Source organism: Lycorma delicatula, chromosome 4 (genome assembly GCF_047948215.1).
Source record: "Lycorma delicatula isolate Av1 chromosome 4, ASM4794821v1, whole genome shotgun sequence".
Lineage (NCBI taxonomy): Eukaryota > Metazoa > Arthropoda > Insecta > Hemiptera > Fulgoridae > Lycorma > Lycorma delicatula.
In genome coordinates, this window is record NC_134458.1 from 177,222,060 (window position 1) to 177,246,215 (window position 24,156).

At 31.5% G+C, this 24,156-nt stretch overlaps 1 protein-coding gene across 1 annotated transcript in view; it reads right to left on the minus strand.

Moving 5' to 3' along the window:
• The window catches only part of Gp210 (nucleoporin 210), a 108,991-nt gene that overhangs the window by 22,893 nt on the left and 61,942 nt on the right, over window positions 1–24,156 (minus strand). The window contains exons 13-17 of the mRNA XM_075364745.1: window positions 21,293–21,478; window positions 15,661–16,035; window positions 11,859–12,117; window positions 4,154–4,383; window positions 346–516 (exon numbers count right to left, since the gene is read on the minus strand). Of these exons, the coding sequence (XP_075220860.1) occupies window positions 346–516; window positions 4,154–4,383; window positions 11,859–12,117; window positions 15,661–16,035; window positions 21,293–21,478 (1,221 nt within the window). The remainder of the gene's footprint in view (window positions 1–345; window positions 517–4,153; window positions 4,384–11,858; window positions 12,118–15,660; window positions 16,036–21,292; window positions 21,479–24,156) is intronic.

Here is a 24,156-nt window from a genome sequence, read left to right on the forward strand (position 1 = left end):
TTCAGTTAAGCAGATAAAAATTTCTGCAAATACAGGCACAAATTAAAATATTACTTACTTCAGTAATTTCTAAAATGATAATTACAAAGAAAAATTATAATTATACTACATTGAGATCATAAAGTTAAAATTTTTGTGTTATTTTTTTAATGGTTGTAACTAAAATTCTGAAGGCAATAAAAACAATTGATTGAATTTTATACAAATTAATTTATGTTATGCTCAAGATTGATCTAACTGACATTAAAACAGATTGAACTAAAAATTCCATTAGTACAAATTTACAATTATTTGTACAGTACTATTTTGAATCATTCATTAGTTTTAAGAAGAAAAGATTTATACCAAAACATCCTGTGAACTCAGAGGAGATACAACATTGATATTCAGTCTATGTTCTGGTTTAGTAATAGAGGCCCAGAAATGTTGTTTCAGCTTAACTTGATATGTATTTGTAGTTTGAATAGTAGTTTTTTCTTTTGAACCCAGCAATAAAATTGTACTTTTAACCAAAACCTGAAAAAAATTTAATCATAAATTGTAATATTGTAGAATTTTCTCATAATTTTTGTTAGAACAAAAACTAGTTTAATTTATTTCATCTTAATCATGGAATCTACTTGACTATTTTTCTAATCTTAATGGTTGATATTAATAAACTGAATGTAATGATTAAAAACCGATCTCATTTATTAAATTTAAAAAAAAATTAATAAATTTATTAGTCTTAAACAAATACTAATAAGCCTTTGTTTAAATTATGACAAACCACAAAGAATATAAAAAAAAAAATCAATACCTAGTATGGAAAAATATGTCACAACCCAATTTAAATATTTAGGAAAAATAATCAGTAAAAATGGGACAGACAAAGTAGTTTTGGGAATCTGGAAACTATAAATGCAAAATTGAGGCATTACAATATTGCAGTCATACCAGTGATCATATATGGAGTTGAAACAAAAAATCTATCTGGTCTAGAAAATTTCCTTAAAATACTAAGGAAACTCTACTCTCACGGAAAAATAAAAAAGGTAACAAAGTAAAATCAAATAAGGAAATTTATGAAACCCAAAAAGATTTGGAAACTGCAATTAGAAAAGATTAAAATTTCTCATACATATGATCCAAATGAATCCAAAAATAAATAAATTTTTAAAAGCTTTGGAAATCAAAAAGCCAAACAATTCATAAAGTAGATGAAAGAGTAATCTCAAAACTTAAGGATAAAAAAGGACAGCAATATGGACAAGAGTACACTGAAGGTGTTGTAACAGTTTGTCGCGTTTTCACCAACTCACTTCCAGTGTTTTGCTTTTACATATTCTTGCTTTTATTATTGTTCCAGTTTGTTCGTTAGTGTTTTTTCTGTTAATTTTGTTCTGTTTTGTCTTGTTCTGTTCTGCTATTTTATGGTCATAAGTTTAAATTAATTTTATTTCCTGGTGCATTGTTGCTAGGGGCTGTTAGTCGTAGCAACAGTAAGTTTTTCTTTATTTTGCTGACTACCAAGTTAATTCTTCTAGGAATATTTATTTTTTGAGAGTGAAATAGAGTTTCGGTTCTGTTCAGCTTGATTTTGGGGCTGAAAGTAAATTTGGACTTACAACGTTCCTGTGTTTACATTATGATTTTTGTATTTAGTTATTTTTCATTTTGTACTTAGAGTTTTCCACCTCAAACTTTTTTTTTCTGGGAGGTTCATTTTTTATGGTCGATTAATTTACATTATTTTGCTTGACTTAAGAGTGATATTACATATTTACGTTATGTCAAACTCTATTTTGGATCAAGAGGTTAAGAAGTCTGATGGGTCCTCCAGAGGTACCAGAACAAGGAAGACTCTGTGGCGTGAGGCCAAAGCCTCCAGGACGGTGAGTGATATTCAGGATGAGCCTGCTAACATTTACGATAACTGTATAATGACGAGCTCTAAGTGAGGAGGCTGATAAACAGGTAGACTTAGCCTACCTGCAGCCAAAGAAGCCGGAATCACGCAAACTCTCACACTGTGGGAACAGAGGTGATGGAGTTCAACGAACCCTCCAACAAGAGAACCACCCCGTCCTCCCCAGTGCTGGAATTGGAGTTCTTGTGTAGACAGGGATATCTGCAGCAGAGAGAGGCTTGCTGCCACCAAATAGACCCCCCACCCCAGTTAAGAAGTATAGTGGACCAGGTAGCTCCAGTGAGGCAGACCAGATGACGGTGGAAGGAAGTGGCGACAGAATGGTGGAGGTGACGGATGACCTTTTGTCACTGTGTGATACAGACATATTCACAGCCAACATGGTCCATGGCCTGGTAACTGTGCTCAAAGATAGGGCAAGAGAATTAGTCACAGCTGCCCAAGGTAATACAGCACAGGCTGTTCGTAGCATAGATGAAGGAACACAGATCACAGATGCAAGCCATGACATGGTGGAGAGAATACTGATATCGGGTGACCCGGATAACCTACAGGAAGTCATGAGCATGAAATGGAATACAATTTCCAAAAAGTGGGACTCAGGCAAGGTTTCTCGAAACCTGATGAGGATAGCTGTACAGCTCAATGGATCTAGAAAGAATCCATTGCAGAAGCAACCCACAGGCTAGCCCTGGACATTGGGTGAAGATTGGCAATGGGTGGCCGTGTTTTAAGTGACACAATACATAAGGATACCAGAAACACTGTAATATACTATCCTGAAGATGAGGACATGGACCAATTAACAGTGTTCGTCGCTGCAGTGGAGGAGGAAGATCCAGAGATGATGAGACATCTGGTACAGGCCCTCACCAAAATCACAAGGACAGGACGAAGCAAACTTCTACTGCAGCCTCCAACGATGAACTAGGTAGCAAGGTCAGTAACATTTTGGAGTACTGGGCCAGGAGAAAGGAAGGGGACCCACCTCTAAGATGCTGCTGGTACAAAAGGAGGGGCTCGGCTAGCTGAGCTACTCAAGAAAGTAAGAAACGGGCTAAGTGAGGACATTGTGTTGATTCGGAAGGGTAGAGCTTAAACGATAGAAATTAGGATCAAAGAAGAAAGAGGACATGGTACAAATTCTCAGTTCCACAGTGGTAACTGAGAACAGGAGGGGCTCTTGCATGGTGGCATACCACGTTACAGAATTAGATCTGGATGCCTCCTTGGAGGAAATCACCGCTGCAATAAGAAGGGAGGTGGGGTGCAAGGTCCCAGTTCGTGACTCATCCTTCGGGCCAGCCTATGGGAACATCAAGAAAGCCACAGTGCAGCTGTACAAAAGAGACACCAGTCTGCTAGCCACCAAAGCATGTTGGCATTTGTGTAAAATTGAGCTGTGATAAGAGGAGGTGAAGTGCTTCCGGTGCTGAAGTTTCAGCCATAGAACGGCAGCCTACAAGGGATCCGACCGATTAACCCTGTGCTACAATTGTGGAGGGCGAGGCCACAGGGTGGTAAATTGTGCAGACACCCTGAGGTGAGTGAATGATGCTTAATTACTGGACTGGTTGCCTTGGGGGTGTTCCAAAAAAAGAGCACCAGAAGAAAATGGACAGAAGAAAAAATGATACACTGAGAAAATGAAGAAGATATGGAGAAGAAAAAATGATACTGGATCCCTAATAAACCACTGACGTAAAAGGCCCTTTGTTTATAATTTAATTACCAACACCTTTTTAATTAATATTTTAAACCAGAAAATGATACAGGCTGTAGCTTTAATAATCAAAAATTTGTAATCAGAATATAAGTTGAATTTCAAAGGCCCAAGGAATATGAATAAAAAAAAAAATCAGCTGGTATGGTTCAAACATCTGTAAGGAACAGATTAATGTTATAAACCAAGGTGAGATCAAATAGAAAATGGTCAAGGGAACATCATATGAGGACATGAAAGATGGTGAGAGATAAGATGACTGGTTCAGGATCAGGAAAAATGGAAATCTTTGAAAACTTCTACATCAGTACAGAAGAGAAGCATCAAACTTAAATGGACTGATCGATTCAAACTTGAATGACTATCAGATAGTTCATATGATTTAATGCAATAAAAAAATGAAAACATAACATCCTTAACACTATTTACAACAGAAGAAAAACAAAATAAAGTGGAACAAATTCTTATTTAGTACACTTATTTCTAAATGTTAAAAAAGATAACTAATTTTAACAACATACCTGAATTTGTGATAACACTTGTGGAGTACCAGTTATAGTCAAAAATGATGAAGGCTGTTTATCACTGAGGTGAATTTCAGGTGTATGGACAAAAAATGCTGGATAGAAAGGTATAACTAGTGGATCTGACATAATTTTACCACTTACAGCCCGTAAGGTAATATTTGACTGTAATACTGATATCTTTGGAGTCAAAGGTCCAGCTGATTCAAATTGACATGAATAAAGACCTGTAGAAAGTAAATAAAAATACAAGTAATAAAAAAATTAAATTATATGTAAACAGGAGGGACATTAAGGAACCTCTAAAAATTGTAATTTAAGGATGAAATAATTTTTTTCCAATAAATGATTAATAGATAATTACAATTAATAGTAACAATTAAATTCTTATTTGTAAATAATTAATTGATCTGTTATGGTTTTTTTAAAATGCTGACTGCCAACCTAAATTCATAAAAGTTGATTCAGAAGTTTTTTGATCTCATATATAAATATTCTGCAGTCAACATCTTATGAAATCACATCAATGCTCAATTCTAGACTTAAAATGACTTATGTAGACTTACACAATGTAAACTTATTATTACAATGAGATAAAAAAGGGAATAAATAAATAAAAAGAATTTAAATATATAAAGAAAAAATTACATCTCTTCTGGCAATATGTGCAAGCCATACATGACTCATTTAGTACATAGTTCTGTTAGCACTGTATACATACTCTCTTCTTTATCATTTGTATTGAATATGTCTGAGGAAGAGGTAAACAGTACGTTTACCTACTCGTCATGTTGAAAATTGTACAATGTAAAAAGTACTGGGATAGAATTACAAATGATACATTTGCTCAACAACCAAACACTTTTGACAGTGTAGACAAACTGGCTTATGTTGAATTATTTATTCTATAAAATCCAAATAACCATAAAGGAAAATATTAAAAATTTGAAATAAATGTAAACATGTGCATAAAATAGTAAAATATCACCACCGAAAATTTACTAAAGAAGTTGGTGGGTGGATTTCCTACCTTTTGTAGTCTGTACATAAAAAGAAAAGAGACCAGTTGAAGTCACAAGACTTCTGAATCATTATAAAAAAATATATAGACAGGTTTTAGTCATACCATGACCAAAAATACCCAATAGAATCAAAACAAGCTAGTATGCAATGACATCAATCAAACTCTAACCTCCACAAAAAAAAATAATAATTTCATCAGCATTATAAAGACAGCATTCTCTAGAGAGAAAGGGAGCTAGCTATTAGTCACAACTTTCTTACAAAAGAAAGAACAATAACTTCTGTATATTATGCTATAATTTTAATGGATTAAATGAAATCATTACTTCATTCTAATAATCTAACACATACTTGCCTATAAACTGCACCTCTGGGGTTGGTTGGTTTCTTTGAACTCATGTTATTAACATCAGGTGCTGTTAAGCAGCAAAGTGACTTAGAGGGTGAAGGCTAACAGTTGGCAATCCTCACAACAGCTGTACTGGCTACGGTTCAGCAATAAAACTTTTATGAAAAATCATTAAAAATATTTTTTTTTTGCCCAAATAGCAAGCAGCATTAGTACAATATTTCGTAAAAATTAGAAAATGCATTTGATTAATTGTCATTGACAGACAAGCAAACAAAATGCCAAAAGGTTAAATTAAAACTGGACCTTTAAGGAAACAGGCCTCATTATTTTGGGAAACTGATCTCTAGAATTTCCCTCCAGAGAAAATAATATAAAAAAACTGAAGGAAAAATACCTTTAATGAACTTCCTAATAGGATCATAGCATTAACTGCGGTTTCAGTTTAGCTAAGGTATTAAGAGAGAACAGAAAAACTATTCTTTCCAGCAACCTCCAGAGAAATATGCACAGAGTTAAGATAGAATTCTGCAGATCGTAGATACCAACCCACCGGGTTGGTCTAGTGGTGAACGCGTCTTTCCAAATCAGCTGATTTGGAAGTCGAGAGTTACAGCGTTCAAGTCCTAGTAAAGCCAGTTATTTTTACGTGGACTTGAATACTAGATTGTGGATATCGGTGTTCTTTGGTGGTTGGGTTTCAATTAACCACACATCTCAGAAATGGTCGAACTGAGAATGTACAAGACTACACTTCATTCACACTCATACATATCATCCTCATTCATCCTCTGAAGTATTATCTGAACGGTAGTTACCGGAGGCTAAACAGGAAAAAGAAAAGAAAAGATCGTGGATATCGGTGTTCTTTGGTGGTTGGCTTTCAATTAACCACACATCTCAGGAATGGTCAACCAGAGACTGTTCAAGACTACACTTCATTTACAATCATACATATCATCCTCTTAAATAATATCTTACAATGTTTCCAGAGGCTAAACAGAAAAAGTGTGAGAATTCTGGCACCAGTTACCACTGGGTTGGTCTAGTGGTTAACTTGAAATCAGTTAATTTCTAAGTTGACAGTTCCAAGATCAAATCTTAGTAAAGGCAGTTACTTTTATATGGATTTAAATACTAGATTGTGGATACCGTTATTTGGTGGTTGGGTTTCAATTAACCACAAATCTCAGGAATTCTCAACCTGAGACTGTACAAGACTAGACTTCATTTACATTTATGCATATCATCTTCATTTATCCTCTGAAGTAATACCTTACGGTGGTTCCAGAGGCTAAACAGAAAAAGAGAGAGAGGGTTACTGGCTTGAAATAGCAAGCTCTAATATATCACTTGGTTACCAAGTGGTTACCAACTTGGTTAACAGATGTTTCTTTCTGTTTATTTGATAATTAAAAATAACACATAATGGTACAAAATATATTAAAATGCACTGTACAATAAAATCAATCTCAACAAGATTAATTCATCAAGTCACTTATCAGTAAGGAAAAAAATTGCAGACCAGTTTTATCTGGTACAAACTAGTTTTTAACTGCGTTATTCCATTTTAATTCAACAAATGATCATGTATCACTATTTTTGATTTTTATATTTGGTATATAATAACTACGAATCTTGTACTGGCCAAAAAATATTTTTTTATATTTTTAAAAAAGTTTTTCATGAGTAATAAACTATTTTATAACTTTCCAGCAAGTAAAAATAGCCACTTTCATCACTTTTTCCGTGAGCTGTAGTATTCTTATTTTACATCATACAGAGATCAAAAAGGGCTTTTTTAAATGATTTAAAATGGAACTTCATGTTAGTGTGCTCAAAATTAATTTTGTTACACAACCAAATCTTGTAATATTTACTGAAGTTACATTTACCAATTGTTTTTTTCAGAATTTGGACCCAAAATAAATGAAGGGCTTAAGGTAACAGGCCTGTTTTTTATTTTTTAAATCTTGCATACTAGTAGCACTTAAAAATTGGACTGTTACCAAGTGTCCATTAAAAAAAATGGCTGCCAAATCATAAGAGTTTGAAAATGTCTCATTTTGGGGGCCCAAAAACCACACGTGGGACAGGTGGTAAAAATTTGAAGTGTTTACAGCAGTAAGTACTTTAAAACCATATAAAATTTATTCTGTTACTCAAAGGAATTGACAAGTAATGAAGCCAACAAAACCGCTAAAAACACTGTTCCTTTAACTGTAAACAACGTATCCAAAAATACTGATGTTATGTATTTTTTTCAGGTTATAAAAATTACAACTAAACTCATTAAAATTAATAAATTGATAATTAATAAATAGTCAATTACAGAAAGATAAATAATAATTAACAAATGATAATTCAAATACATTAACAAGTTGTTCAATTCACTTTTACCTTATTTTATTCCTGCTAATGGAAGTTATGAATAAATCTTACACTTTTGGATAGCAAACTTAACATAACTTAGTGCTCCTGCCATCTTTTTATTTAGTAGAACTGATAAGTCCTCATTCATCTTTTCTGATTCAGAGGTCGCTTGGACTTTCAGAATACATTTCTGACTTGTTAGAACATAACTGTGAAAGATTCTTGTTTTTTGGACTGTTGTGATAACCTGATAATGAGAACTGAGTATCCTTTAGTCTCTTGAACATGTTTATTAGAGCAGAAAATAAACATTATATTTTTAATATTGTCTTTGCAATAATTGTACATTTCAGAAAATGTAACAATTTGATTGGACTGTCCTTTGAAGGCTTGCTTCAGTCACAGTCCTTTTTACAGTTCTACCAATACCATCACAAGGTCCTTTTCCATGGTATGAGGCAAAAAATTACATTCAGCTGTGATTTCAAAATTTTCTTGATGGTAGCACAAATCTATGAAATACATTTGTTTTTATACTGGGGTGAGGAGCCATCAGAAAAATAAAAAAATTGTTTAACTTGTGGTAAGTGTTTTTACTTTATTTATAACTTGCTTTTGGAAGCAGAATGATGTAGTATTGTGCTTCAAGTACTCACTAATCACACAGTAGCTTTGGCTTTGCAGTTTTCCTTCTTTTTTAAAATATATGAGAAATGGATGTACTGTGGCATAAGTTTTTGACAAGTGATATGACTGGACTTCACCTGTATTACAAAAGGAAAATTTTGAAAGAAGTCTCCCATTACAATGCATTCACCCTCCAACAAGTTTTCCTTTTTAATGTTGAGGAAATTAGCTTGTTTCTTTGCAACAAAATGATGCCTTTTTAGATTATTTAAATTCTCAGTAAGTTTAAGTACTCTTGAAATGGAAGAATTTGAGTAGTTAGTTCACAACAGTGAACAGAAACCCACTCACTGTTTGAAGATAATTTCAGAATCAAAATCATCCCAGCTCTCTTGAAGTAATCTGAGAACTTCATTAGTACCAGGTCATTTTTCACACTGTGACAGCATGCACGTTTCATTTTCTATATCACATAACAAGGTTGAAAGGAGAATTTTATAATCAAATTTCATTTTTAGAGCAGATAACATGAATTTTACATTTTGGTGGGCGACACAAACACACACAGAATGAGTACCTAACCCATCAGCCAGAACACAACATTTAGGTCTTCAATCAGCAAATATTGAAAAAGCAATTTTTAAATTATGTTTTTCTTTGAAGGCTGTGTACAATTCTTTTAAGTTACTTAAGATAAGCCTTTTTTGAATATTAATTTTCTTCCCGTCAGCTTGTCTTACAGACACAATCCTTCTTGCCTGGCATCATTCGGCTGTGCTCTTCATTCTGGTAAAAATCTTGGACACATTTGATAACAATTTCATCAATTACGTGACTGGGTTTCTTTTTGACGATTTTTGGCAAAATTCCACTTGTTTTAACTAATTGTTTGGATTGACAGGCTAAATACTGACTAACACTAAACTCATTTTGAATTTTTTGAATGCTCAAGCTACTTGGTAATAAACTTAAAATATTAATTTTTTCATGGGTTGATATAACTGTTTTCATTTTATCCTTTATTTTAATGGTTAATTCTTCATATTCCCTACCTAAATCAGCATAATTTTGTGATACTAAACTAGTTTCTTCTGTAGAAATATTTAAATGAAAGGAATCTTTTAATTTACTGGTAATTGACCTGGCTATTTTTTAAAATTGGTTCCTTTGTGCTACTCGATAATTTTTGAACCTTAACGTGGGAAATGCCAAGTGCTGAACAAGCTTTATTGACCGACTTGACTATAATACATTTGACTATACATTGAGGCTCAAATATATCTTGACATTCTGGTTTACTTTCTGTATCATCTAGTGGTTTTTGTTTTGTTTAAACATTTTGTATACAATGCTCTGCCTGAAATTAATTTTAAATTTGGATTGCTTGTTGAAAGTGTCAAATATACTTCTTGAAGAGATTTCTTAACCAGTTTAGTGCGACAGCTAAATGGGTCAGAGCAACTTTTCCCATTAATATGAAAATAATTATTCAAATATTCGGTTTTATGAAAAGTATAGATATTTTTTGTTTCAGTGCATCCACTTCTTATAGATATCAATGATATTTGCTGTTCAGTAAACTCTAAAATTCTGTGCAATATTGAAGATTTATTGTAAATCAATTTGTGACATACTGTTTCAATGTGAATGCCAATTAAACACTCCTTAATCCAATGCAAGAGTTCTTACAATAATAATACAGTTAGTATAAATTATAAAACTACTAATTGCACCTCACTTTCTCTTATCCCAGTTTATCTGCAGCTAAAAAAAATTTCTCTAATTAATAAAATTAAAAATAAAAGATATCGCATAAAAGAGAAGTTCACTGCTAATAAAATTACTTTATAAACAACATACGTTACCTAACCACAGTATTAACACTAGCAACAATACAACATATCACATTGAAATCAAAAGAGTAACTGAGCCTTCTACAATGTTTACATTCAGGATTACGCAAACATTCATGTCTATGCATGTCTATTCACTTTTATGTGTACGAATCATACTTTAAGTAACAAACTATCTAGAATATAAGCTATCTCATTATAGACAAATCAAAATATTTTGTATAGTAGGCCTACATTATTATCTGAAAAAAATACATGCTGTAAATTTTTTGGATACATTGTTCATGGTTAGAAGGAACGGTATTTTTAGCAGTTTTGATGGCTTCATTACTCGTCAATCCCTCTAATTACCAAATTAAATTTTATATGGTTTTTAAGTACATAAAAAGTTTTTACTTCTGTAAACATTTTCAAAATCTTACAATTTGGTGGCCATTTTTTTTAATGAAGGGCATGGTAACAGTTTAATTTTTTTATAAGTACGACTAGTATCTAAAAGTTAAAAGGTAAAAAAACAGACATGTTAACCTAAACTCTTCATTATTTATTTTGGGCCCAAAATTAAAAAAAAAAAAAAAAACAATTTGTAAATTAACTTCAGTAAACATTACAAATTTGGTTGTGTAACAAGATGAATTTTGAGTACACTACCATGAAGTTCCACCTTTATTCATTCAAAAAAGCCCTTTTTGACCTCTGTATGATGTAAAATAAGAATGCTACAGCTCATGGAAAAAGTGATGAAAATGGCTGTTTTTACCTGTTGGCAAGTTAGAAAATGGTTTATTACTCATGAAAAGTTTTTAAAAAAATATTTTTTGGTCACTACAAGGTGGGTAGTTATCACATACCAAATATCATCAAAATAAAAAATAGTGACGTAATAAAATTTCTGAAAATTTGTTGAATTAAAATGGAATCCCCCAACTCCTTTGTATACGTTTAATGCTAAGCAGTTCTGAACAATAGTTATTCAGTAGTGTAGAATGTGAAAAAAGTGTTGTTAAAAATAAAATAAAGACAACTGTCTACAGAAGAGCAAGTATTTGTTTTACAAATGTTTTGGAAATGTGAAACTAGTGAATTTAATTAGCATCGACAAATTGTTTTCCTGATGAGCCTGAACCTGCATGACATACTGTTTATACTATCTGTTAAAAAATTGATTAACTGGTTTCAGTTGCATATTTTATGCAAATTCCTACTGTATCTATTAATCGATTGTTTAAAAATCGAAATGCAAAACTAATTGTAATTTCACACTTTGTAAAGATTTGTAAAGAGTATTTTCTATGGATGATTTTATTTCAATATCAATTTAGCTTTTCCTTTATACTTACAAATAAATATGAATTCATCAGATTTTCTGAGTGAATCCAGACATAATAACTAATTGTATAAGAAAAATAAATAACTTTTAAAAGCCTAACATCACATTAAACAGATACAAATTTAAATTTATTTTTAGATTTTTTACCTGTTTCTATTGAAAAATGAGGTCGCACAACAAATACATCAAGAATATTAACAGACATCATTAAACTGTTAAAACGAACTTCACATGAAAATGGAAAATATGTTACATTAAAATCTATGGCATGACATTCATTATCTTTTGCTATCATATTTTTATTTCTATCAGATATCTGATCATTTAAAAGCAGCAATGGAGCCAGAAAATATCTACCATCTTGAAAATTAGTTACATTACGGCCATCTAGCGGCAAAAAAACAATCTGAAAAATAATTAATATATATATATATATATACATTTATAAAACATTCAAAATAAGAAAAGTAAAATATAATTCTCTAAAAAGATTCCAACCGAAATGTTTAAAAGAACTTAATACTGATTAAAAGTTACCTGAATACAGATAAGGTTGTTTAATACAAGAATTACAAATATAATTATTACACATTGTAAGCCATTTATATGTAGTTTTGAAAACGTGACTTGGCTGATTTTGTAATGAATTAAAAAAATTGACCTGCAATGATATCAAATTAATAAACTGAAATCTAAAGTAAAACACAAAATTGTGAGTAACCAATTGTGGTAAAAATAAACTTACTGTGTTAGGAATGCAGTAAGCATTGTTTTTCAGGAACATAGGACATTAATAAATGGTAACTAACAAGTTACCTTTTACTTAATTTCCATGGGTTTTATTTGTTATGCAGAGCATTTGGAAAGTTTTTGTGCACTGGAATTATGGAAGTATAATGACAATTATTACTTTATTACAATAACTGGGAAAGTTTATAAAAGATGATGAAAATGACCTCCAACTTCAATACAACACTACACACGTTTTAATTTGTTTTCAAACACTTTAACCAGCTGATTTACTGGAATGTCTCGCACGTATGCCATTATTGTTGTTTTTAGTTTGTGTGGTCTGTTGCTATACACTGCTTGTTTTGCTGCCCCCCTTGAGAGTAATCTGGGAGAGTCAGATTGGGCAATCATGCAGACCACAAACACCTTGAAATGATTCATTCACCAAAGACATTATGTAAAAAAAGTCATTGACCTGTTAGCTGTGTGTGCTGTGGAACCAACAGTGACTAATTTCCACTTCTGTTAACTGACTAATGATGTTTGTTAAAACAGCACAATAAAGATCAATATTAACTGTATTTTCAAAAAAGATTGGATCCACAATGCGCGTTCTACTCACAATGACCCAGACTCCAATGTTCGCTTTATGTAAAGATTGTTCGTGTAATTCATAGGGTTAGTTGTCAAATACAGTCGTGTGTAAATTAATATGCCCTCCAAATGAAACCACGGTTCATCTGTAAAAAATGTAATGTTGAGGATATTTACAGAATTTTGGTTAATAGAATGTTTAAACCATTGATAATAATTTAGTCTTCTGGCATGATCTCTAGGTTTCAGTTTTTGAATACATATAACTTTGTAGGGGAAAAGTTTCAAAAACAAAAATTTTATAAAAGTCATTAAAAATACTTTTTTTTTCCAAATAGCAAGCAGCCTTAGTACAATATTTCATAAAAAATAGAAAACGCATTTGACTAAATATCATTGACAGGCAACCAAACTAAATGCATAAATGTTAAATTAAAACCAGACCTTGCTTTTCTCAGTTAGTTAGATTAAATGTGAGTTTTAAATTTCAGGAAGATGAAAAGCAAACACAATCAATACTCAATAATGGCAAATGCTACATAAAGAGTAAAACCTTGAGGATTGGTTGAAAGTCACAAAACCTATTCAAATGGATGAAATAGCGTAGAACATATTCATAATGGCCAATAAAATTATGATCAAAACAAAACCCTTTAAAATTATCTACCAAGGTGTAATTGAACACGACTATGAAATTTCATAAGAAAGTAAAATGCTGTCTCTAAAACTTATACCTTACAAAATGCTTGATAAAAAAAAAATTAGCTTTATACCATATAAAACACTGTTCTTTTCTCTGTTATTCTTTAATCAATAAATTTGAACAAAACCTGTACGAATTACTATAGAATACACAATCATTTCTGATGGTTGCTTTCAGCATGATGGTCATATTTTTTCAAAACTAGCATTTTCAGTTTCAGTAAAAGGAGCAAATGTTTTCAGTACTAACATGTTTTAACAATATTACAGTATGTACTGTAATATTTCACTTCAATTAAAAATGAGGAAAGTGGTCATAAAGGAAAAAAGATTTTCTGTTAAAATTGGTGGAAATCTTTCCCAAATAATAGATGTGAATGTATGAGATGAAAAATTAGGATGGTGGGAAAAATGATTTGAAATGAGATAATGTGCCCTCATCTGTATCATTCTTTATTATGATTGATAATATATTGATGAAAAGTGGCAGAAAAGGATGCAATGATGTGTGCAAATGATCTAATGGTACGAGGAAATATAGAATGAGAAGTTAAGGGCAACTGAATGAATGGAAGGAAACTGTAGAGCAATGTTTTTTAAAAACTAAAACAGTAAAAATAAATAAAACTTAAAATTAATACAAACCATATAATAAAAAATTAAAACTAAGTTAAAAAATTAAAATTAAAAAAGGGAAATAAAACTTAAAATTATTATATTTAAAGACTTACAACTAATATCACAGACAAAATTTTTAAAACATAAAAGCAAAAAAATAATAAAACAGAAAAAAAATATATAAAATTTGACAAATTCCGATAGGGAGTGTAAAAGGCTCCCTACTCTGATAACAAAAACAAAACACAGAACAACAGAAGTTAAATTTTATATTACATTTTTTGTGTTAACCCTGCACTACGAAAAAACAGAAACATCTGGTTTAAAACTTCATTATCATTGCAGAAGACACACGGATGTTTCTGGGTAGTTTAAATTTACGATGCAACACTGCATAACACATGCAGTCCACGAGTATGTAGCGCACAGTCATGCGGCAGTTGCACCGTGTGTACAGGGGTGCATGTCCTCCTGTCATCAGGTACTCGTGTGTGACCTATCCGCAATCGACAGAGGACTAGTTCCTCACGCCGAGTTTTCCTACATGAGGAGTCCCGTGGCAATACAGAATCTTTAATCTGCCAGAGTTTATTATCTACGGTAGCCATCCAATCACTTTGATCTTAGAGATTGTACAGCAATGTGGAATGATATTTAAAACAGAAAAGTAATAAACACAACCAGGAAGAAAGGTAGACCAACTGAAATGATGGATGAAGAACAGTTGATGAGGGCTGGCTGTTTAAGTATTTAGTAATGTAATGGGATAAGGTTAAGTAAATTAATTCTTTGAAAGTGTAGGAAGTCTGATCTGGCATCAGAATGTACAAACTAGATTGGGAACTAGATGGAACATTTACATAAATGGAAGGGCAGCATGGAATCAGCAGAATGCAGGCTTGCAAAATGTTTCCACGTAATGTGGGAATTACAAGAATGGACAGGATAAGGAATCAAAGGTTCAAAGTGCCTGTAAAGACGGAATGAAACCTTGTAAGAGAAAATATAATCAACTTTGCACTAAAAAAAGGACTGTTTATATGATCAATAGCGAGATGGTACAAACATGAAAAGCAAATGGAAGAGACTCATGAGATTTAATTTCTGATAAATAGGCTAAAGGATACATAATAAAATGAACTGGTGCTGGTGGCAGGAAGAACTGAGGAAGCTGAAAAATGAATAATTATTATTATAAAACAATTATGAATAATTGTTATATTAAAACTAATTTCATTTCTTATGTATTCCATAAAAAAGATTATTACAAAAATAAAACAAGATTTTATTTTAACATACTTACCGAACTGATAGGAAGAACTTGCATCACAGTAGTAGCTGTAATAGCATTGGGTAAACGATAAGTGACAAGGGCAGTACCAGTTTTACCAGTAGCATGAGCTATACCTTCAGATCGCTCCATCATAAGTATATCTGAATCTGCACACGTCCACGTCCCTTTTTCATTTTCTTCAGAAAGCAATGGCATCGAGAAGCATACAACATCACCAACTGTTAACTGTGTCTTATCCGGAAACATAAGATGTTCAATATTAAACTTTATGTAATCTTTAGAATGATATGGTACAGCATCATCCCATACTTTCAATACTGTATTCCCAGAGCCTACTAAACTGGCAAATAAGCTTCCATTGACATTTCCCCTCGCAACATGTACCTACAATAACAAATAATTAGCAAATTATATTAATTATAAAGAATTATTTCAAAAGTTTTTAATAAATTAATAGAAGTCTGTTTGATAAACATAAATAATATTAAAATAAACCTAAAAAAATAAAAATTAAACAGGCAGAAACACTTTTAAATAGTTTTAAATTTTGACTTCTAGCATTCAGTGTAAAATTAAACAGAATTAACAAATAACTTTCTGAAATTTGGCACTGACTTTAAATCCAAATTTGAAGAACTGATAAAGCATATTTATTACTTTTAGTGAATTGTTTAAGTCACTTTCATTTTTATAAAGTTTTTTAAAACTTACAGAAAAAAAATGGTTGCAAGTGGTCCAAACCAACTATTGTTGAACTCTGTGGTGGAGTATCCATAACTGAAAAGTTCTGGGCTTGAATCTAGTCAGGCATGGAATTTTTCATAAGCTATAACATTCATCACTTGTAATTATAAACGGGAAGTCAGCATGTAATGCTTTATACATGCTACGGTTATGCTGAATTGTAAATTTAAATCTTGGCCTTAAATGATTCAGATATCAACAGAAGTCAAGAAAGAAAACCAAAAATAAATCAAAATATTTTGGTATTATGTTAAGTGCAACATGACAAACCAACATTTAAACCATTTTTTTCTTTTTAATATACCACATAATCGATAAGAAAATAAAATAAGTCTATAGATACTTTACAAAATATAAAAAGCTAGAAAAACTATTATAAAATTTTCCAGATTATACTTATTCCCACCATAGATTAAAAAAGAACCTAGTCTGGTTTTCATAAAGATTTAGTTGCACAAAGCATATAAATAAGTCATCATAGCAAATTTCATGATTATGCAATCAATCGATGTAGTTTGTCTCACAATTGATATAACGTGTATATAAAAATATATAATTTAAATTCTATTTATATAAACCACCTAGTATAAAACATAGGGATAAGAAATATCTTACCTTAATTTTATCATGAAAGTACTTTAAGGGATCCCACATCCTCAATCATGATTGAATTATATTTAATTAAACTGCACATTAAAAAGTTAAAAATTAAAAATACAACCATGTACATGGTTAAACATACAAATTTTTTAAATTAAAAAAAGAAGATTTTTTAAAATATTCTAAAATCTTATATATATATATATATATATATATATATATATATATATATATATATATATATATATAAATGAATGTTTGTTTGTCCCGTATGTGTTCCTATACCATTCATCCAACTGCGATGAAACTTTGGTGAGTTGTTGTGTGCATGCCCACGAAGGTTTCTGAATTATTTGGACCCACTAGGTGGCAATGGGGTCAGATATTTCAGAAAACTGTATTTATGATCTGATTTGGCTCATACTCAGAATATATATTAGTTACGTGAAAAGAAAAGTTTTTGCAAACACTATACTCGCTAAGTGGAGTCAGTGTCAAGATATTTATGAAACAAACAAATATAAAAACAGACTTTCATATATATATATATATATATATATATATATATATATATTACATATTGTCTTTTATATATTACATATATAAAAGACAATGTTCATATGTGTGTCTACTGTACACTAAAAAAACTACTGAACTGATTTACACGTGGGGAAAAAGGGAGAAAGAGAAAAAAGAAAAAATGGGAAAAGGAAAATGGAAAAGAGAAAAAATGATAAAAGAAAATAGTGAAAAGGGGGAAATGGTAAGAAAGGGGAAAGAGGAGAATGAAAATGGTGAAAGGGTTAGAAGGGATAAAGTGAAATTCATTTACTCTATATATATATATATATACAATCAAATCTAGCAATAGCGAAACATTGCCGGGTCTGCAAGTACATATATGCCTTAATGCATTCTTATACCATTCATCCGACTGAGATGAAACTTTGGTGAGCTGTTATGCGCACACCTGTGAAGGTTTCTGAATTAGTTCGGACCCACTTGGTGGTGCTGGGGTCAAGATATTTCGAAAAACTGTATTTATGGTCCGATTTAGCTCATATTCAGAATATATATTAGTTACATGAAAAGAAATATTTTTGCTAAAGATGGACCCGCTAGGTGGCACTGGAGTTGAGATATTTGGAAAAATTGCATTTATGTTTGATTTTGCTCCTTTTCAAAATATGTATTAATTACGTGAAAATAAATATTTTTGTGAAAAATGAAAAAAGAGAAGAAAGGAGAAAGGGAAAAATTAAATTTTATGAAGTTCTGTAAGTTCAGTTTTTTAATATTTTATCAAACTTTCATTTGTGTTCATTTAATCTATATATATATATATTCAAATCTAGCAATGGCGAAGCATTGCCGGGTCAGCTAGTATATTTATAAAATAAACCATAAAATATTTTCCTATAAAACCATGTGCATGGTTTATTTTAGTATCTCTAATTTTCAACTTTTAAATATGCAGTTTTTAGATAATTCAATTGTAATTGAGGATGCAGGATCCTGCAAAAGTACTTTCATGATAAAATTAAGGTAAGATATTATTTATCTCAATATTCTGTACTAGGTGGTTTATATTAACAGAATTTAAAATGTACCTTAATACACCTTGTCACACCCATCTGTACCTTAGTACAGATCTTAAAAAGATTCAGACTACCTTTAAGATTAATGAGAAAGAAAAAAAAGTTAGAATATATACTTCTGGAATATTTACACCAAGATACTTCAATAAATGGAAGATCTGGTATTACTAAAAAATAATTAATGTTGTAAATAAATAAATAAATAAAGAGATAAATAATTATTTATGCTGCTAAGCTTTCCAGTTAGTCACCTTCTTCTTCACTTTCATATCCAGAATCAGTATTCATCCTCTTTGTTTTCCCAGAGGCTATCATCTTCTGTCCCATTAATTCTAATTGAAACTGAACACTTTTAAAGCTTTTAATCGCTGGCTCTGAAGCTATAATTTCTCATGCAATCGATATCTGTTGACAGACCAAGGAGAGAGGTGGTCTTTTAATTCATCCCATGATTGTAAATGTACATTGTAAATCCCATGTTAACAATGAATCATTGTTTACCATCCAAGAAGAACAAAATTCTTTCAATCTATATTTAAAAGGCTTATTAATACATACATCCAAAGGTTGAAGAAGAGGAGATAATCCTTCTGGAATAATTACTAATTCAGAATTATTTTTTGATAATAAATTTTTCACATTTTCAGTTAAATGTCTCCAAAGCTATCAAGGACAAGCTTAGATTTGACGTTTTTCAAGATTTTGGGTCTACGAAACCACATCAATTTCTACTATTTTCCATTAAATGAGTATCCATCCATCCATTTTCATTAAATTGAATAATTTACCCTTTGGGAAATTTTCTCTGAGCAAAGATTTTCACTTGAAAATAGTAAACGGTGGAAGTTTTGTTCCACTGCTAAAAATGGCAAGCATAAATGTTCATGTTTGTTTTTCACAATCACCACCAGTTCAAACAGGAACAATCCTTTTACCAACAAAACTTAAAGAGTTGAATTCAGTGGTATTTCAAAGTATACATATTTGTACATACAAAATATACCATTTGTGACAATTCAAAATTGATTTTTTTGCTGCACAAGCCAATAACATATCACTGAAATTCTGTAAGTTTTTCTTTGTATGCAACTGATAATCTTTGAAAACAGTGGTCCATCTTCTTACAGTCAAACCAGACCTACACATAAATTTTTGAAACCAACCTCTGCTAGCTGTAAAATTCTCAATACTACCTGCAAAAGCTATTTGTTTCGCTATTATAATACACATCTATAAAACTGCAGAAACATTTTTCCTTTTTTTCTTTAATAAACAAAGATAGTTCTTGTTCTAATTCAGGGAATTTTCTGGATTTCAGTCCATGAAATGATTGTTTTTAGAGAAGCACTAAGCAATAAATCCTTTCTCTTTCGCCAATCTTGAATACACAATTCATTGATGTCATATTTTTTACTGGCTGCTCGGTTACCAATATTTCAACTTCTGACACAACTTTTAATTTTTTGTCAAAGGTAAATGAAGTTTCTTTTTAGTTTGAAAACATAACTTTTAATCAAAAGGTATTTTTTTTTCTAAAAGAAGAGGAATATAACCAGATGTGATATGTACACAAGTTTGAAATCTAATGAGTACTGAAAGTTAAATGAAAAGCATGAAGGAAGTTCACTTGAAATAAAACTAAAAACCTTATTTCCAGAATCACGTTTCATTCTACATATTTTGTTACAGAATAAAGAACTAATAATACAGGCATAACCCATCGGGTTGGTCTAGTGGTTAACGCGTCTTCCCAAATCAGCTGATTTGGAAAGTCGAGAGTTACAGCGTTCAAGTCCTAGTAAAGAGAGTTATTTTTACACGGATTTGAATACTAGATCATGGATACCGGTGTTCTTTGGTGGTTGGGTTTCAATTAACCACACATCTCAGGAATGGTCGAACTGAGAATGTACAAGACTACACTTTATTTACACTCATACATATCATCCTCATTCATCCTCTGAAGAATTATCTAAACGGTAGTTACCAGAGGCTAAACAAGAAAAAAGAGAATACAGGCATAACAATATTTACACATGTACTCTTCCTCTAATGGCAGAGATGGGGGTATAATAAATTCATTTTTGTTTAAAAGTTGTAACTGTTTTTGTGCAACCTTTCATAGTCACAGTCGTATAAGACACTGGTTTGTAAAATAATAAAATGTAATATATCTTTCATGCAGTAGAAATCATTCATTCATTATAATGATTTAAATAAGACTAATACCCTGAAATTTTGAATAGGAATCATAAAAAATGCTGCAGGGCTTGTGTGAATAAGTACATATATACATATACATATCCAGAATTGTATCCTAGTTTTCTTTTGATTTTTGCATTTAGAAAATCTCAAAACTTCGAAAAATGCACAAAAACAACAAAGGTACCCAAAATTTTCATTTATTTCAATACTATACTTGATGTTATTCTACAACGTATCAACTGGAAAAGCTTAAATTAATCTAGATTGAACAATGATAACAATTTTCACAATTTAATGTAAATTATATGAATCAAGCTTGCAGTAACAACTATATATCACTCCTTGACTGTTAGATAGTACTTTAATTATTCCCTTGCTGATTTCATATTATTTTAGTTCAATGTATCCAAATACAATTCTGACTGCTGTTATTTCTTGAATAAAAAAAATGCAACTAAAAGACTAAAATATATAAATATAAAGTATCTTCATACCTTATCAAATCTATTGGTACGCATTTTAACATTACTTCGGACAGCAGCAAACTCAGATCCAATATTATCATGATATGACAGAACAATTTCAAAATCAAGACCCCTTGGCAATGCTGTGATCTGTTTATGAGAATCAACACGAAGCTTAGCATTGATATTCATCATTAAATAATAGACTGGTTTAATCTGAAACAAAAAACCATATGATCAGTAAACACTAAGTTCAATAAACTAATTTACACTATTTAACATTTAAAAACCTACATTAAAAAAGTTGTAGATACTAATACTATGTTTCCTAATTTTCTTGTGGATCACTTTTACATTAATTTACTGAGTAAGAGTGTTACATTACCTAAAATTTCTCTGCCTTTGTGATGGCCTATGCATATAGTTTATTTTATTTAGGCAATAAGGTGGAGCCCACCGGATTGGTCTAGTGGTGAACGCGTCTTCCCAAAATCAGCTGATTTGGAAGTTAAAAGTTCCTAGTAAAGGAGCGTTCAAGTTCTAGTAAAGGCAGTTACTTTTATACAAATTTGAATACCAGATCGCAGATCTGGTATTCAACCGGTGTTCTTTGGTGATTGGGTTTCAATTAACCACACATCTCCGGAATAGTCGAACTGAGACTGTACAAGACTACACTTCATTTACACTCATACATATCATCCTCTGAAGTAATACCTGAATATGGTAATACCCGAAGGCTAAACAGAAAAAAGGAAGAAAAGTCAATAAGGTGGAAGTACAAATTTTACATGTGGCGAAAATGTACCGAACAAGAACACAATGCATGTTTTTTCATACAGACATGCTAAGACTCCCAAAATTGTATGCTTCTCTTCTCAAACAGTTCCAAATTGGAGTAAGTTGAATGAGCAGGTTATCTATTTTATTACTTCTTTTTTTTTATAAAAGAACTAAGAGTAGTATGAAAAGATTTTTTATACAAAGTATAAAAAAGAGTATACTACTCTTCTCAAAATTCTACTTTCGAACTAAAATTTTACCTTTGTCTTACTTTCATCTCATCTTGTGAAATGTAAACGGAAGCCGAAGGCAAACTGGGAGCCCCTGCCTGATTTTGAGGATCCTTACAAATAAGCAAATTGAATAACATATTAATACCTATGTAAAGAAACAAAAAGTTTAGAGAGGATTTTTCAAGGTTAAAAAAAGTATAAAATGGAGTTACGAAACAGCTTGAAAATCTTTTGGGGCTTATCATCACCTAAGATTAATTTTAACTTAACCTAATACAATTAAAATTGACTGAATATACCAGCTTAGTTTCATGCATCAATTTTTTAAAAACTCTTTTATATATAGTGATATAAAATGTACCTGCAAAACAATTACATACTTACATTATATAAAAATTGTTGAGTTCAAACTATGAAAACCATTCTGAGTAAAAATGAAATTTATATTTTACAAATGGGAAGGGGGTTTGCTTTATTATATTAAGTGGAATTTAAAAATATACAAAATTTATTTTCAATGGAATATTTACATGATCATCATAGTTTTAAATTTGTAATGATGATAACAATAACCCAAACCAGCACTAAAAAATTCAGATTTTTTTATTCTGTTGTACAGTCAATATAGATAAATATAGGTTCCAGAGTTTTGAATATCATAATAAATCCCTATCTACGAAGTCAACAATAATTTCTAACAAATACAAAACACAAGTTTTTAAAACGATTAAATAATTGAAATATAGCTTATTTTGCACAATTAATTTTCAATTTTCTTCACCACATGCTTTTCAACTGAACACTTTTGCTGATATCTCTGCTTCTGTAAAACAGATTTTTTGTATGAAAAAACAATACTAAAATAAAAAAATATGAAAAATAACTAGTAATAATAATTGTTGGCCAGTGGTTGATCTTTTTGTTCTGTTCTGACTGGTTTGATTCCAAAAAAACAAAGAAATATTTTCTTAAAACTGAATTCTAAGGTTAAACCAATTAATTAATTAATTTTTTTAAAAATCTGAGTTGGTATAAGATTTTTTATCCTTTTGTATTTTTTCAATAATCATGACACAAGTATCATGTGTAATTCAATCAAGATGGAATTGAATGGAATGCAAAGTTGGCGGGAGTTTATTTCTCCCTACAAATCGCAGAACCTGGACAGAGTCCCTTGCTGCTGGATGATCAGGCATGTATATTTAAAAGGTTTATCTTAATTGGCGGGTCTAATTTTTCAAGTTTTGTTTATTATTTAGTATTTTAAGGATGAATTTAATTGCATTCCAATCCGTTGTTAAACCAGCATTATCGAACCCATTTTATGGGCCGACCGCGGAAGGCTAGGTTTATGAAAACCTGTCCTCCCGACGTAATTCCCCTTCAAACCGTCCACTGAAGTCCTTTCAGTGCTAATGCTTCATAGGCTAGCAGGAATATGCCACAACGGGGCACTAACTATCAGGAGAGAGCAATGCGACCCCTACTCCGGAGGAGTCGCAATTGCTGGTTTATTTTAATTAACTTGTAAGTGTTAAAGGAGAGGTTGTGTAGAAGTTCTTCATCCACTTCTGTTATGGCTGCCTTTCAGGACGCATCTCTGCTGGGCTCTGTTTCGGACTCCAGTCCGTGATGTTTGGACGAGTAGAGGGTCTTCCTTCTTCTTCTCCCTCTTCTTCTTCCGATGACCTCTTCATTCTTCTTTGGTCTGCACTTTCCGAGAATTGGTAGTAACCGAAGTTACATACCGTTAACCTTAATATTCCTGAGGCCCCGAAGGGCTGAGCGGGGGAAAGTGCAGGTTTCTTCCTTCTTCCATGCTGTCAGTGGCTGCTGGGCAGGTGACTGCTGGGCTGATGGCTGCTGGGCTCGTTCCCT